The sequence below is a fragment of the Rutidosis leptorrhynchoides genome, chromosome 4 (assembly GCF_046630445.1).
Source record: "Rutidosis leptorrhynchoides isolate AG116_Rl617_1_P2 chromosome 4, CSIRO_AGI_Rlap_v1, whole genome shotgun sequence".
Lineage (NCBI taxonomy): Eukaryota > Viridiplantae > Streptophyta > Magnoliopsida > Asterales > Asteraceae > Rutidosis > Rutidosis leptorrhynchoides.
In genome coordinates this window covers 214,255,228-214,272,500 of record NC_092336.1, presented here as the reverse complement: position 1 = coordinate 214,272,500, position 17,273 = coordinate 214,255,228, and the positions used below count along the sequence as shown (strand labels likewise).

General features: G+C 34.0%; 1 protein-coding gene across 1 annotated transcript; it reads right to left on the bottom strand.

Moving 5' to 3' along the window:
• Positions 1 to 1,390: 1,390 nt before the first annotated feature.
• LOC139843297 (protein transport protein SEC24 A-like) lies at positions 1,391 to 10,067 on the bottom strand. The gene is made up of 14 exons (XM_071833367.1): positions 9,947 to 10,067; positions 8,214 to 9,225; positions 7,972 to 8,110; positions 7,179 to 7,369; positions 6,531 to 6,638; positions 6,240 to 6,443; positions 5,297 to 5,528; positions 4,765 to 4,914; positions 4,491 to 4,647; positions 4,136 to 4,263; positions 3,380 to 3,702; positions 2,404 to 2,592; positions 2,025 to 2,273; positions 1,391 to 1,929 (listed from the first exon to the last, which is right to left on the bottom strand). Exons 2-13 carry the CDS (start codon positions 9,171 to 9,173, stop codon positions 2,040 to 2,042), a joined length of 3,015 nt encoding a protein of 1,004 aa, XP_071689468.1. The 5' UTR covers positions 9,174 to 9,225; positions 9,947 to 10,067; the 3' UTR covers positions 1,391 to 1,929; positions 2,025 to 2,039.
• Positions 10,068 to 17,273: the final 7,206 nt, after the last annotated feature.

Sequence of the window (17,273 nt, the reverse complement as noted above, 5' to 3'; positions counted from 1 at the left end):
TTAGTGAGGATGTTTAGTCCTTCGGCCGCGATGATGAAAAGGAAGGGAGAGATAGGGTCGCCTTGGCGAATTCCTCTTTCAGGAGAGAATTCCGCGGTCGGGGATCCATTGATAAGGATGGAAATGGAGGAGGAGGATAGACATGCTTGGATGAAACTAATCCATTTACGCCCGAAGCCCATACATGCCATGGTCTCGAAAAGAAAATCCCATTCGATGCAGTCGAATGCCTTTTCGAAGTCCACTTTGAAAATGAGGCCTTTTTGCTTTTTTCTTTTGAGTTCATCGATAATTTCGTTTGCAATTAGAATGCTATCGAGGATGTTACGGCCTTTTAGAAATGCGGTTTGTTCAACACCGATTATTTTATGGATAACTTTTGAAAGACGGTTAGCAAGAATCTTGGTGAGGATTTTATAGTAACTTCCAATTAAGCATATGGGTCGATATTCGTTAAAGCCAATAGGGTTGGATTTTTTAGGTATTAGCGTGAAGAAAGATGCATTGCATCCCCTAGATATTTCGGAATTGAGCCAAAACCAATCTAGGGCCCTAATGAGGTCCTCTTTAACTAGCCACCAGTACTTTTTGAAAAATTTCATGTTAAAACCGTCTGGTCCAGGTGCCTTGGAGCTTTCGCAATCGTTAAGGGCATCCCAGACCTCTTTTTCAGAGAATTGGGTTTCGAGGATTAGATTATCTTCTCGCGAAATGTAGATACGATCAGGTTCATTTTCGAATGGACAAGACCCTTTACGTGGTTTGGAGCGGAAAAGTGATTCAAAATATTTAAGTGCCTCGTTTTTTATTGTGTTGGGTTCTTCAGACCATGTACCATTTAGGGATATGCCACGGATATTGTTTTTGTTAACTCTTCTTTTAATGTAATTATGAAAGTATTTAGAGTTTTCATCGCCCTCGAGGTTCCATTTGATTCGGGCTTTTTGTTTGAACATGTTAGATTTCTGTTTTTCTTTTACTATGTGCTTCATTCTGTGGTTAATCCATTTGTCTTTTTCGAGAACTGTTAAGGGTCTAATTTCTGCAAGTTTTTCGAAATCATTACATGCTCGCCTTATTCGATCAATTATTTGCATACTTACGTAGTTAGATCTATTTATCACATTTCATATCAACCTGATTAATTCAAATAAGATTTGTTAGATTAATATATAATGGTAATTAGTTTCTAGACGCGGTGAACGTGCATTTCGAACACCGATCAAAGTGCGCCATCTCCATAAAATTCTACTCGAGAGACAGGACTCCTTTTCTTGTATTGTTCTTGTAGAAATACTTATAATCAACAAAGCTAACTTGTTTTTTAGCGATAAACATGAAATATATTACTAAATAAAAATGTGCACAAAACAATGAAAATCCCAAATGATTACATCCAATTGACCCAAACCTTTACCTAACGGTACGAATTGCACAAACAGAACTATAAAAACTACGAACAAACAACCCCCAAATACTGTAATACAAAACATTTTTGGTATTAGTGTTGCTGACGAAACCAAAAGAGGCAAGGAATCCCAGCTAAGTAATCTGGATGGCTGTCTCGATGTTAAGTACAAACATGAATACGTACTTAAATCTAGAACAAATCAAGCCACGGGTTTATGACAATAAATACTAAACAAATTATACAAAACGTTTTTTTGCAACAAAAAATTAAGACACGTGTATAACACCCATCAAAACAAAATATCCTCCTATAATCTTCTATGACCAGGACAATTATCCATCAACGAAACATGGTTTTACATTGGCTCGAAGCGTTTGTTCAAGAAACGCTGATATGAACTCCACAGTGAATTACGTAACAAACCTACAATCTTCCCAAAGAATACCTTGATCTCATTAACTTAAAGCGTCTACGAATAGTGAGCCAATAAATGGTATTACGCGGCATGCATGCATATCCTGATATTCCAACAGCTATTGTTTAGAATTTGTAGATAGTGAAAAATAGCAACTTCATTTTATCAAGATATCGAATTAAGCGATAAGCAAACTACCTGTTTATTCTTTAATTATTGCTGTACTTGTCTATGTATCTGAAGTAACCAATCAGCATAACCGTTCATACCACCAACCTGGTCCTCAACTAAATTTAAGAGTAAAAAGAAACCTTCTCGAGGCTGTTCACCTTGTCTCACAAGATGACATAATTGATAATACGATGCATCACCTTCTCTAAGTTTTCTTAATATCCCCATTAGCTTTCTCGATATTTCATTATCTCGTTCGGTCAAACAAACCTTATTCTTGAAAAAACATAACCAATAACAATCAATTACACCATTAGCGGTAGCAAAAAAGCAACTAGTAATGATTGATAAATAAATAAAACTACATGATTATTACATATTACATATGTGGTTTAAAAGAGCATACCCTTGAGAATTCGGTAGATGAATCTTCTTCGACTAGATTCCGAGCTAAATCCGGTGAAATCATGCGGCCAAACCAAACAACAAAACGGAAACCATCGTCGAATATATAAATTCCTCTAGAATCTAAGCTATCTGCAACAAGTGGCAGTCGTGTACAAACTTTGCTAAATTCATCATCCACATTAGGTGTCTGCAAATAAACAAATGGGCCAATAATGTCTCTGTATCCATGAAGCTTAAAAAGTAGAGGTGGCAAATTCAACCCATCAACTTATGCACGGATCAACTTGGGTCAGGTTATATCTCTAATGGATCAAAGGGGTAAAACAAAAATGAAGGCAAAGTATACTATTATAAAAAGGAACCGGCCAAATGGATGGGAAGTAGCTCAAAGTGCACTTCTAATGCATAAAACCTCCTTAACCATTTTATCTAAAAGTTAACGTAATAATACACCTTCTGCAACCAAATTTCACATTTGTCTCACTAAAATTTTCAAATTGTTATTGATAATATTGGACAAAAAATGTTTTGAGTCAATTAAGGGGTGTTCAATATTTGGTTTCAAACCGATTCAATCGAAAACCGAATTCAACTACTCCATCTGTCCCAATTTAATAGTCCCCAGACAAAATACACACGATTTAAGAAATGTTTTTTACTTATTTTTTGTTTTATAACGTAATGGTATAAAAGAACCTTACCTCATTATTCTTATCTATTATTAAAGTTGACTATTAATTTGGGACATCCCGTAAGGGAAAACAAGACTATTAAACAAGACTATGAAACAAGACTAAATTCGGTTTCAGTTTTGCCTCCAAAAATTTCAGAACCGAAAAAACCAAACCGAAGAACACCCGTGGAGTCAAACCGATCGGTTTCGACCCGCACTAAAGAATAAACCAACTCACTAATCTTTCACACGTAGTCAGAAATCGGAATAAAAAACAGCAACAACGTTTTATAAGATTTACCTTGATAAGATACTCGTCTACACGTAACAAGCTAGGATATAAGAGCTTTAACATTTTTTTAACGGGTAAAGCCATCATGGTGAAACCGGCTGCACATCGTTCATCAAGCTGTGCATCAGCGTACCCACCACGAAGTGCTGTTGATTTAGATAGCGACAATCCGTATAACGCCAAATATTTCAACGATTCTGGATATATCATCCTGCTTCCCACGCGATGCTGCACCGCATACAGTTTCCGGTATTCTTTCAAGGCTTTCACAATTCTCAGTTGAATAGCACTACGAGTTTCTTCCAGTTTATATGACAAAGATTTTTCAATTGCTGCAGACAATTATGTATTTATCAAAAATAGAGGTCACAAAATCGGATAATTTGGTAATAATTCCCAACGAGGGATTTTTTGTACAGATAAAAAAGGGTCAGGTTCTTGTCCAAACTATTGAAGTTTTTGTAGATAGTTAGTGTGTCTACCGGAACAATATTCTATTCATTCAAAAACAATCTAATTTAAATAACATTGTGACAATATTTTGAAGCAAAATGCTTTAGGGTTCATGTAGTAGAAACATGCTTTGGGAAACTTTTGACCTGTTCTACGTGTTTCATAAACTATTATTTATTTATTTTAACCGTTTGACCTCTCAAAGATAAAACATAACCATAATCGACTCATTTGAGAATAAACAGGTCCAAATTGCCATTTTTTAAAAACTTCTTTTTTCCTTTATTTGTTGGTAAGAGAAAATTTTCTTACCTAATCTAGCAAGCAAAGAAACAATAGCACCCGTATCCGCCTGGCGGTACATCTCTCCCAAATCTGGAACCACCGATGCAGCTGCAGTGTGTACTCTAATACGTCTTTCACCGCAAGATGCCGTATATCTTTTGATAGTTGTTAAGTATTCATATACATAAAACCATTGTAAAAGTACATGTACAAACATCCTACAACAAAAGGTAATTGCACGACCCAAGTCTTGTAAACAAAAGAAAATAGTCTAGAAGTCTTTTGAATCCTTGGTACCAACGATACCCGGATCATTTAGCAAATCCTACAACGTACGGAAAGAAACGATATCAACAAACATATGAAAAGAAATGGAGGATACAGTAAAGCAACTTGGAAATAGACAATCTGAGTTGTAAGCAACGTCTCTTCAAGAGCAAACTGCATTGCATATGCTTTATCGCAGTCAACAGCTGGTAGTGCTAAAAGATCTGTAGATCTTAGCATAAAATTCCCATGATATGAAGTGAAACGGACTCCTTCACAAATAATAAAAAACTAAAATAAGTCTTTCACTAAAAAGGTTAGTGTGTGTGTGTGCGCGCGTGTGTACACACATACATACATATATAGTATTTATAAGATTAAAGGCAGACCTTTCCCACATCTAATGCGCATAACAGCTTCCCATGCAGTCTCTCGTGTGAGGTCTCTGGCCAACTCATGTCTCAACTTGTATTTATGAATTACAGAATGAAAGCTTGGATAATAATACACCTGTCCACCTGTGTATTTTGCCAAAGTACCTGCCATGTAAAATGCCAACATTTTCTCATCAAACTTTTTCTAAACGTAAAGTGATATGATTACATAAACTCAATACAATAACTGTAAATATCTGTCTGAAAAACGATAAACGATATCAAATGTATAAGAATACATTTTACACAACTGTCAGTGTGTTCAACACTTCAACCTGTTTAAGCGCTACTTGTTTGTTTAATATTTTTTAAAAAGCACATATGACAGGTCAGACATAAATGATAGCCCAAATTGACCCATTTATAGGTAAATGGAATGGAACCGACACTTCAATGGTAAATGCATTCTCTCAACAGCATGTGCAGTTTTTTTATGATGATTATTACAGTGTAAACCGAAGTTCACCACCAATACATACGTACGTACCTAGTGAGGCTATATCAGTATACTTGTCACTGAATGCATATATATTAACTGCAACTTGGTATTTTGTGAAATCGGCAGCCATTTGTTTATAAAACGGGTCTTCTGGTATTCTTAAAGCATGCTCCTTATCCGTTCCATAAACACGAAGATCATCTCCCCGCAACCTTAAACGACCAACACCGAGTGAAGGAAGAGTACTCTGGAAAATTAACAATTTCCCTCCAAGTTGGCTCTGTATGGACCAAAGGAACTTGTAAATTTTATGGCACAAATCAGCCCAAGTATCTGGCCTCATATAAGCGAGACGATTGGCAAACACCATTACAAAACTATGGGCGCATTTGATTGCCTCTTAATTTATAAAATCTCTCTTGATTATATCAAAAACACTTATCTGTGTGTTGAATTGAAATACTCTCTTAACCATTCAGCACCTCCAATTCTTTATATCTTTCTTACATTATATCTAGAACACTTACTAAAAAATTATATTCTTTTGTTTATTCCATTATTGTCGTTCAAACTCATGTTCACTTAAAACATATGAATAATTCAGATTTTGAATGATTTAGCGGTTAATCATTTTTTTTATCAATAGCACCATATATCATGTTACGCCATACAAACAAGTGAATGATGATGGATATTAAGTCACAAATTAAGATTCAAAGATTGTTTTAACCTTACATTTTTAACTGATAAGTGTGGCAAGCAGTCTTAATATCAGCTTTTAATATTTGAATTGACATATTCTGCTTCTACTTATCAGATTATTTTCGGTCAAATAATCAGCTGCAATTGAACATATTTTCATAGTGTCTTGACATCTACTCTCATTTCACAGGACCAATCTCCTATATTATGGTAAATCTTATCTATTGATGTCTTCAATAATCAGAATTATACTTGCATTCAAGAAACAGACAGGATAAAAAAAACTTACCATAACCATAAAAGCTGCTTTAAGGGCGGGACCAAAAGCAGATTCAACGTTAACATTGTCCTGAAACATAGAAGGCAAGCTATCGAGAAATGCCTCCACCACAGCTCGTGATTCTGACAAGTTAACAAGAAGATCATCTGGCAATGGAACAAAAATATCATCGAGATCTGATACCACCATCATTTGAGGCTGAGTCAAAGAAGACTGGCAAAGGAAAGATATAAAGGGTCAACATCAGTCAACATTTTAGTAAAAAGTATTGTACGATCAACTATATGCTAAATCACTTGCCTTCATATTGTAAAAATGTATTGTGCTGTCGAATGTTATGAACCCGATCTGAGTTCTGGGGCTTCCCGGCAATCTATCTAAACAAGATTTTATAGTTTCCGCCATCACCTAACAAAGTGAAAGTCAATAAAATAATAACTCAAGTGCGCTGTACGATTCAACAAGAATGAGCTAATCAAGCTATAAACCAAATTCATAATAGAACAGAAAACTAGAAATAAAACATAGTCTAAATATATATGCGAAATAAGTAATATGAAAGATACCACATTGTGACAAATTTACAGATTCTTTAGCAGCTACGGGAAAAAAAATGTAAAGACTAAATCTTCTGCTTGTCTTAGTTTGTTATCAAATAATATTCATGAGTTTTAGCTACGTTAAAACCACCAACAAGATACCACGCACAAACGAGTACCTTATATTAAACTCATTTGATCAATATAGTTGCTGCCCAGTATGAAAACATGAACGTATTGATAGGACATTAAGTTATTGAACAGAAATCATACATGGATCAATGAATCTCGGTGAATAAAGGTTGCTATGTTGATACTGTCTTAACTATATCTATATAATGTATTATATGCAGTAGCCCTATAAGAGTTGGTTCGATTTTGAAAGAATATACCAAAAGTAAAAGCTTACCTCTAGCATTCCACTTTTTACTGCAGATATTGATACATCGATCAAGAAAAAGTAAAGCGGTGGCATTGGAGGCCGAACCATGTATTCAGCTGGAGCAACAAATTCCACAGAACCCTTTGTAAGTTCGGGATGTTGATCCAGATCAACCCTTCTTCCAGTGGCATCCAAAGAAGCGAAATAATCATTTTGCACTATGTATTAAAGATAAACTTAATTAATTAATAAAGATAAATACTACTAGGCATGAAGATCATGATTATATAATTATATTACTTGTGCTGTGTATTACGGATTAGATAATTTTCCAAATCTGAATTTAATTAGATACACTATATACTACAGTCTCTAATCTAAGCTCTGTAAATTAATTACATCTGAGAAGCAACTGTACTCACTTGAAGTAGATAATTTTAGTTAAAGTTTATAATTTATATTTTATATCACATATATAAATATCAATGTTAAAATTTCAACTCTGGCTACCACCTTCAGAAGCAGACAAGATTGCTTTAATGACTATTAAGGCAAGGAGTAACATATTATGACAATATCACCGTAAGAACTAATTGGTTATGAAAGGGAGCCCCTTAAATCAGCATAAACAGGTTTAAAACTCATACAATATGCAGTTTTACTATGCTTTCATATAACTAACCAACAAGGCACGGCTTCAGAGGTATCAATAAAAGGATGAGATATGCAACAACATATTTTCAAGTACTTTTTCAAGCAAGACTTGGCTAATATTATTTCTTTTCTTTCATGTAGTAGTACAAGGAACTCAAAATATTACCATCATTGAGCAAAGCACAAATATTGCACCTCCACTTTCTTCCACCATCTGTAAAAGTCACGTACGGGTTCACATATGTACGGCACCTTCTACACCGAACGATTCCCGTTGTGGCAAAATTAACTATTGGTACTTCCTCCTGAACAAAAAAAAAAAAAAAGTAATAAATAAAATAAAAAGCTCAGTTTAATTATTACACATTAAACATAATTCAGTTGCTCTAACTGCATAAAAATACTCACCCCATCAGGAGTTTCTGCCAAGGGACATACAACAGCTCCAAGAGGCAACTGCCATCTCGAAACCAGAGACTGTGAATTCGGAATAGCACTAGTCGTAAGTCGTAAATATCTAGAATCACAATTCATTGGATACATCCCGGCAAATAAACTCGGTTCTACGTCCCCGTCTAATGGTCTTGGCAACACTTTAGTATCAAGCCCGGGATCAAAAGATCCAGGTGCAGATCCTAGAGATAGTGAACTGAAGTCTTCTACCAAATCCGACATACCTCCCGTTGGGGGTGCCGAACTTCCTACATACATTCCTGATGAAGATGCAGCCGGTGGGGCCCGTCCGTAAGCACCTTGATGAGAAGAAAAAGGAGTAGATGTTGTGGGCTGAGGTGGCACATAACCTCCTTGATATGGAACTTGAGGTGGTGGTGGTGGTGGTGGACTTACTGGGCTACTCTGTTGGGCCTGAAAGCCACCAGGAAAAGGTGGGCCCGTAAATGGTGCAGCTTGATACATGTTGGGCCTGGAGGCAGAATACATGCTTTGAGGGGGAGATCCAATTGGTACGGATGGTATCTGGGGCTGACGATTTACGGAAGTCGACATCGGTGGACCTTGACTGGGAGGAGGGGGCCTCATCGAAGGAGGCACTATGGGCTGCCCGATATTGGCAGCTTGAGGCGGGGGCACTTGAGATGCTGCGGGAAATTGTGGGGTTGCGAAACGTTGTATAGGTCCTGAAGTTGGTGGGCCATATGCAGGAGCGGGCCTACCTGGTTGCATGGGTCTAAAACCAGGAGCCCCGGTTCCAATCACAGGCCCAGGGACTGATGTAGGCCTGAAAGAAGACGCATCTGATCCAACCACTGAATTAGATGAAATCGGCATGTTATTCCGAGGAGGAGCGAAAGGAGTAGAACCTGGCCCTTGATAAGTATTTGCACGGTTAGGATATTCAGGCCCCATTGCTTGTAGATATCGCACTTTAACACTTGATTTTTAGGCTTCCTTAAATAATCTGCATGAAAATGCAATTCTAGGCTTGTCATTTTATTATTTAAATCCCGGGGTTTAACTTCACATCATCTTGTTAATACATAATAAGAAAAACTAGAGGGTTTATGTAACAGAAACCATAGGCATGCATGCAGTATGCATATATAGACAAGAAAAGAGCATGACTGATATAAAAAAGGTTATGACTTTATCATAAATTGTTGTATAATCTACCTATATGACATGATACATGTGCCCATATTCCTATATGTATACATGTTTGTGTGAGAATATGAGTATGTGAAGTAATCCATTGTACAAAACAGATAGTCACTTACCTTGCAAGAAAGTTCACGCCGTTAAACTAACAGAGATCTAATTCCAACAAGAAAAGTAAACCACCACATTTCATGCGCACATTAACTATCATAAACAGTCACTCACTTTGCAAAATTATGATCAATGTTAGAAAAAGTAACAAACTTTAATAATGGGATATCTAAATTGTCATATTTCAAACCATTATATATTAACTGATATGGCATACACTGGTATATGCACCATACACATCCTATTTAGATAATTAAATCACAATTAAGAAGAAATTAGCAGTCAATTGCTACATAACTAAATCTGGTCTTCACCAGCAAATACATAATTAAGCTAATTTAACCCTCATTTAACAATAAATTAAACAATTAAAAGATTGAATTAGCTTCGTCGACGACTATAAGATGAATTACCTGATCGGAGATCTAATTTAGGATCGCCGGACCGGAGATATACGGAGACGGTGAAACGACGATCGGTGATGGAGATGTGCGCGTCTATAAGCAGTTTATTGATCTACTCTCTCCTTTGTATTTTATTTTATTTTGTGTTATAAATTATTATTATAAATTATAAATTATAATTATTATTATTATTATTATTATTATTATTATTATTATTATTATTATTATTATTATTATTATTATTATTATTATTATTATTATTATTATTATTATTATTATTATTATTATTATTATTATTATTATTATTATACTTATAACTATAATTATAACTAGTGAAATGACCCGTAAAAACACGAGTTTATTTAAACGAAACATTTTAATGATATGTTTTACATATTAAGTAAATGTAAATGTTAAAGTCATTTAGTTTATTGACCCGTGGAACCACGGATTACGACTAAGAAACTTGTCGTTGATTTTACAAACATAAAATTCGCTCAAAGTTGAGTATTTATATTTATATTTTTAATAATAATAATAATTAATAATAATAAATGACTTTAAATTTTTTTAGAAAAATAAAATTACAATTTAGGAGAGATTAATATTTTCTTTTATAAAAGATTTTGTATTATTTTTTAAATTAAATTAATATATAAATTATGACATCATCATTACGAAAATTAAGCTTAATGATGACATCATCATTTTAGAGGTTTATTAGACTATATAGATAGATTATAATAATAATAATAATAATAATAATAATAATAATAATAATAATAATAATAATAATAATAAAGTAAAACTATTTAATATTCATTTGCATCTTTAATTGAAGTTGATATTCAAGGGATAAATCTTAGCTTTTAGATTAAAATAGATCCGTACACATACATTGAGAACAAACCCAGGGGACCTACTGTAATGGATTGAAACCCGGCGACTCTGCCATCACCGAAAAAACGAACAAGACGGAATACAAGATCTATATCATAATTCATAACCTCGTTCATCATCAAATTAAATCAACAACATCATATTTGAAGCTATTTAATTTGTGTTCTTCGTTCTTCAAAAAGTTAAGGCGATTAGGTCTCCGGATCAATCAGGAACGATTTGAGGAAATGTGAAAATGTAGAAGTGTTCACAATCTCACCGTGAAACTATCTGCAAAGTTTTAGTATCTAACTCGAAGAATCGAGCTCGAATTCGAAGGTCAAAATTCGTATGAAAAAGTCAACTGTTTTGAACTTTTTCATATTCGAATTCATTGTGCTGATTCTGGTTAAGGTGATGATTGACGAGTGTTACATGATCGATTTGAAGCAGTTTTCATGTAGAAATCAAAGCTAAAACGCATTAAATCTCAACTTTGATGATTGTGTTCTTATGAAGCTATTGAATATGAACGAACAATACGAATTTGATATTTTTGTTTTCTGAATTTGAGATGATATAGAACCCAATCATACGTGATTCTGCATGTCAATCACATGTGATTGTAAAACTCAATCACATGTGATTATGCATGTTAACTCCAATCACATGTGATTGTAAAACCCAGTCACATGTGATGGAAATCTGATCCAAATGTTGAGATTTGTCACTTAAATTTCAAGCATTGTTTAAGTTTCAAGTGAGTACAACTCATTTCATTTCAATATATACTATTAGACACCCAAATTTTTGTCGTTCCCTTCATAAAATGGTCAAAACGACATTTTGCTCTCTATAAAAACGAAATTCTTCCCTCCCTCTCCTATCTGCTCTCCTGTGTGCGATTCTTCTTCAAATCTAGGGTTTTCAATTCCTTTGCAGCAACTGCGAATTAACCCTAGGTTTTTGAGATTTTGTGGGTAAACAATCATGTGATACCACCACCATCGTCTTTGCAAGAACAGCCACCGATAATGCTACCAATACTGCTAATCCTCCACCATCATCGATGCTGGTGTAGTTAGGGTTTCGGTTTTCGTATCGTTGGGGCGTCTCTCCCTATCCCCAACTAGAAATTAGGGTTTCGGTTTATCTTGAATTGTGGAGATGTTGTAACCGCTTTGGTATGCACCTTGTCAATAACGATTTTGGCGAGTCATTACACTTCAATTAAATATGCTAGCTGTTTAACTTGAAATATGGTACCATCAGGATTTAATCTGCCGGGCTTCAATTAACAAGACCACTTAAAAGGAAAATCCAGTAAGACTTATCACAACCCAAATCCGGTAGCATGTCTGTAGTGACCCGAACTTTTCCATGATTATATATTAATTGAAAACTATATTTGCATGATTAAATGTTTCCAACATGTTAAGCAATCAAACTTGTTAAGACTTGATTATTTGAAATGAGCTTCATGTAGACAATTGACCACCCAAGTTGACCGGCGATTCACGAACGTTAAAACTTGTAAAAACTATATGATGACATACATATGGATATATATATAGTTATCATGATATTATGATAAGTATGTACCTCATTAAGTATTTTAACAATGAGTTATATACATAAAAATGAGACTATTGAATTAAGAAACTTGAAAACGGTATATATAACGATTATCGTTATAACAACGTCTTACTAATAACATATGAATTATTTTAAGATATTGATACACTATATATAAACATGTTAAATGATAAGTAAACATATCATTAAGTATAATAACAATGAACTACATATGTAAAAACAAGACTACTAACTTAAGGATTTCGAAACGAGACATATATATAACGATTATTGTTGTAACGACATTTAACTGTATATATATCATATTAAGATATATTAATACATCATTATATCATGATAATGTAATAATTTAACATCTCATTAGATATAATAAACAATGAGTTAACAACATTTAACAAGATCGTTAACTTAAAGGTTTCAAAATAACATTTACATGTAACTACTAACGATGACTTAACGACTCAGTTAAAATGTATATACATGTAGTGTATTTAGATGTATTAGTACACTTTTTAAAGACTTCAAGACACATATCAAAGTACTTCTACTTAACAAAAATGCTTACGATTACATCCTCATTCATTTTCATCAACAATTCTACTCGTATGCACTCGTATTTGTACTTGTACAATACACAGCTTCTAAATGTATTTACTATTGGTATATACACTCCAATGATCAGCTCTTAGTAGCCCATGTGAGTCACCTAACCATGTAGGAACCATCATTTAACATCTAGCATGACTTATGAGCAAGGAAACAAAAACAAGAACTCCTTTTAACCCCACTCACCTTCACCACTCACCACCTACTCCATTTCACTTCCAATTTTCTTCCCAATTCTCTCTCAAAACACACACACTCTTCCATGAACGTCTAAGTTACTATTTTTCAGCAAAAATCATCAAATACAAGCTTTGGTTATTACCTATAATCATCATAAAAACAATTACTCAAGAACACATCAAGAACACTTCCAAGTTTACAAGTTTACTTCCAAGTTTTCTAATCCATTCCAAGCAATCATCTAAGATCAAGAAACCTTTGTTATTTACAATAGGTTATCTTTCTAAATCAAGGTAATATTCATATTCAAGCTTTGATTCAATTTCTATAACTATAACTATCTTAATTCGAGTAATAATCTTACTTGAACTTGTTTTTGTGTCATGATTCTATTTCAAGAACTTCCAAGCCATCAAAGATCCTTTGAAGCTCAAGTTATTTTTTTATCATTTCCAGTAGGTTTACCTACTAAACTTGAGGTAGTAATAATGTTCATAACATCATTCAATTCATATATATAAAACTACCTTATTCGAAGGTTTAAACTTGTAATCACTAGAACATAGTTTAGTTAATTCTAAACTTGTTCGCAAATAAAAGTTAATCCTTCTAACTTGACTTTTAAAATCAACTAAACACATGTTCTATATCTATATGATATGCTAACTTAATGATTTAAAACTTGAAAACACGAAAAACACCGTAAAACCGGATATACGCCGTCGTAGTAACACCGCGGGCTATTTTGGGTTAGTTAATTAAAAACTATGATAAACTTTGATTTAAAAGTTGTTCTTCTGGGAAAATTATTTTTCTTATGAACATGAAACTATATCCAAAAATCATGGTTAAACTCAAAGTGGAAGTATGTTTTCCAAAATGATCATCTAGACGTCGTTCTTTCGACTGATATGACTACCTTTACAAAAACGACTTGTAACCTGTATTTATGACTATAAACTTATACTTTTTTCTGTTTAGATTCATAAAATTAAATTCAATATGAAACCATAGCAACTTGAATCACTCAAAACGGATTTAAAACGAAGAAGTTATGGGTAAAACAAGATTGGATATTTTTGCTTGTTGTAACTACGTGAAAATTGGTAACAAATCTATATTAATCATATCCTAGCTAACTCATATTGTATTATACATGTATTCTAATATATTATGTAATCTTGGGATACCATAGACACGTATGCAAATGTTTTGACATATCATATCGACCCATGTATATATATTATTTGGAACAACCATAGACACTCTATATGCAGTAATGTTGGAGTTAGCTATACAGGGTTGAGGTTGATTCTAAAAATATATATACTTTGAGTTATGATCTAGCCTGAGATGTGTATACACTATGTCGTGGATTGATTCAAGATAATATATATCGATTTATTTCTGTACATCTAACTGTGGACAACTAGTTGTAGGTTACTAACGAGGACAGCTGACTTAATAAACTTAATACAGTAAAACGTATTAAAAATGTTGTAAATATATTTTGAACATACTTTGATATATATGTACATATTTGTTATAGGTTCGTGAATCGACCAGTGGCCAAGTCTTACTTCCCGACGAAGTAAAAATCTGTGAAAGTGAGTTATAGTCCCACTTTTAAAATCTATTATTTTTGGGATGAGAATACATGCAGTTTTATAAATGTTTTACAAAATAGACACAAGTGATCAAAATTACATTCTATGTTGAATTATCGAACCGAATATGCCCCTTTTTAGCTTGGTAGCCTAAGAATTGGTGTTTATTATAATTGCCACCAATTGACGCGAATCCTAAAGATAGATCTATTTGGCCCAACAAGCCTCATCCGAGTTACGGATGCTTTAGTACTTCGATTTATCATGTCTGATGAGAGTCCCGGAATGATGGGGATATTCTATATGCATCCTGTTAAGGTCGGTTACCAGGTGTTCATCATATGAATGATTTTTATGCAGATTGCATGTTGTTTATGAGAAATGGAAATATGAAATCTTGTGATCTATTATTACGATTTGATAAATATGTAGGTTAAACCTATAACTCACCAACATTTTTGTTGACGTTTAAAGCATGTTTATTCTCAGGTGATTATTAAGAGCTTCCGCTGTTGCATGCTAATTTATGGACAAGAGTTGGAGTCAGCATGCTTGTATAATATTGTTTAAAAACTGCATTCGAAGACTTAAATTGATGTGTAATATTATTGTAAACCATTATGTAATAATTGTGTGAAAACGCTATATTTTAGATTATCATTATTTGATAATCGTCGTAATATTTTTAAACCTTTATCGATAAAATAAAGGTTATGGTTTGTTTTAAAATCGAATGCAGTCTTTGAAAAACGTCTCATATAGAGGTCAAAACCTCGCAACGAAATCAATTAATATGGAACATTTATAAATCGATATGAACGGGACATTTTAGTTGGTATCCGAGCGTTGGTCTTAGAGAACAATAATTTTTGCATTAGTGTGTCTTACCGAGTTTGTTAGGATGCATTAGTGAGTCTGGACTTCGACCGTGTTTTTCTTCAAAAACGATTGCTTAACATTTTTTGTTGGAAACTATATATTATTAACATGTAAATATATTAATCTCTTAACGTGTTTGATATTGTGTGATAGATGTCTACCTCTAGTACAAATCCCATCGACTCACCTAATAATAATGAAGAGTTGAATATACTTTGGGAAGATTCACAAATTCCCGAAGAGGAACCGGAAGAGGAGGAACCGGAAGAAGAGGAACCGGAAGAGGAGGAACTTGAAGAGGAGGAACCGGAAGAAGAAGAGGTTCCGGAGGAAGAAATATTGATACCTACAGTAAATCGATTAAATAGAAGAAAATCCTCAACCAACGGACCAAAGTTAAAAATGGTCAATGGTGTTTCCACCAAGGAAGCAAAATATTGGGAAGATTACCAATTTTTCGATGAATCGGATCCCGATGAGGATTCCGATGATGTTATAGAAATTACCTCGACCCAATTTAATAAAGCAAAAGAAAATAATAGGGGAAAAGGTATAAAAATAGAGAAACCTGATTCCAACCCCGATGAACTTTATATGTATCGGCAACATCCGTATTTCCTAAAATGTAACAATAACCCCGGAACCTCTAAACCGCCAGGTTTTTCTAAACCATTGTGGAAAACAACGGCTCGTATTAGAGGAACACCATATATCCCTAGAAAATTAGGAAAACGAACCAAGTTCAAAGAAGAAGAAACCAGTGATTCAGATTAGAGGGTTGTAATTATATTGTGTATTATATGTATTGTAGTGTGCTTGTACTTTTATGATCTATGTAAAAATTGTTTGTATTATTTGTTAATTATCTTTTACGAATTTAATCCTTGTCTATTTTACAGTATAAAAACAAAATGGACGTTAAAGGCAGACAACCGTATATTTTAGAAGACCTATCAGAGGATATGATTGAGGAAATCTTGTCTAGAGTCGGTCAGAATTCATCAGCACATTTAGTTATGGAGAAATTAACTTGTCAAACATTTGAAAGACTTTCCAGAAATGCCTTAGTTTATAAAAGGCTTTCCTTTGATAGGTGGGGTATATCGCATTGGGGAGACCGTAAGTTACGCCGTGTTTTCTTTAAAGCGTTAAATGCGGGGAACTCAAATGCAATTTTACGCTACGGGTTAAGAACGTATTTTGACTCAACATATCCCAACATAGGATTTTATGAGTTAGAAAGAGCTTCTAACATGCAACATAAAGAAGCATGTTATACTTACGGGTTAGTGATGTTCGCTTCTCACCAAAGTGAGAAAAAGAACATCGGATTATAATGATACGCATATCCGCAAGACTATGCGGATTGCGCATCCAAAGCCCTAAAATGCACATTATGCGCCTATACCATCTAATGCGAGTTCGTTTACTTGCATATGGGTCCGGTACATTCTAGAGGAATGTACGATATAATCAATACGGATTCTATTCCTTAAATAACGAAAGTTAGTTAAGGATGAGATTGCATTTAATTAGGGAAGGGATTCTACCAAAACCCTAATTCGTGAGCCTATAAATACATAGCTCAT

Coding starts and splice junctions, on each gene's coding strand:
- LOC139843297 (XM_071833367.1), bottom strand. CDS start 9,173: ATGGGGCCTGAATATCCTAACCGTGCAAATACTTATCAAGGGCCAGGT. Junction 5,529..6,239: donor AAGCAGCTTTTATGGTTATG/GTAAGTTTTTTT, acceptor TGGTCCATACAG/AGCCAACTTGGAGGGAAATT. Junction 4,648..4,764: donor GCGCATTAGATGTGGGAAAG/GTCTGCCTTTAA, acceptor TTATTTGTGAAG/GAGTCCGTTTCACTTCATAT.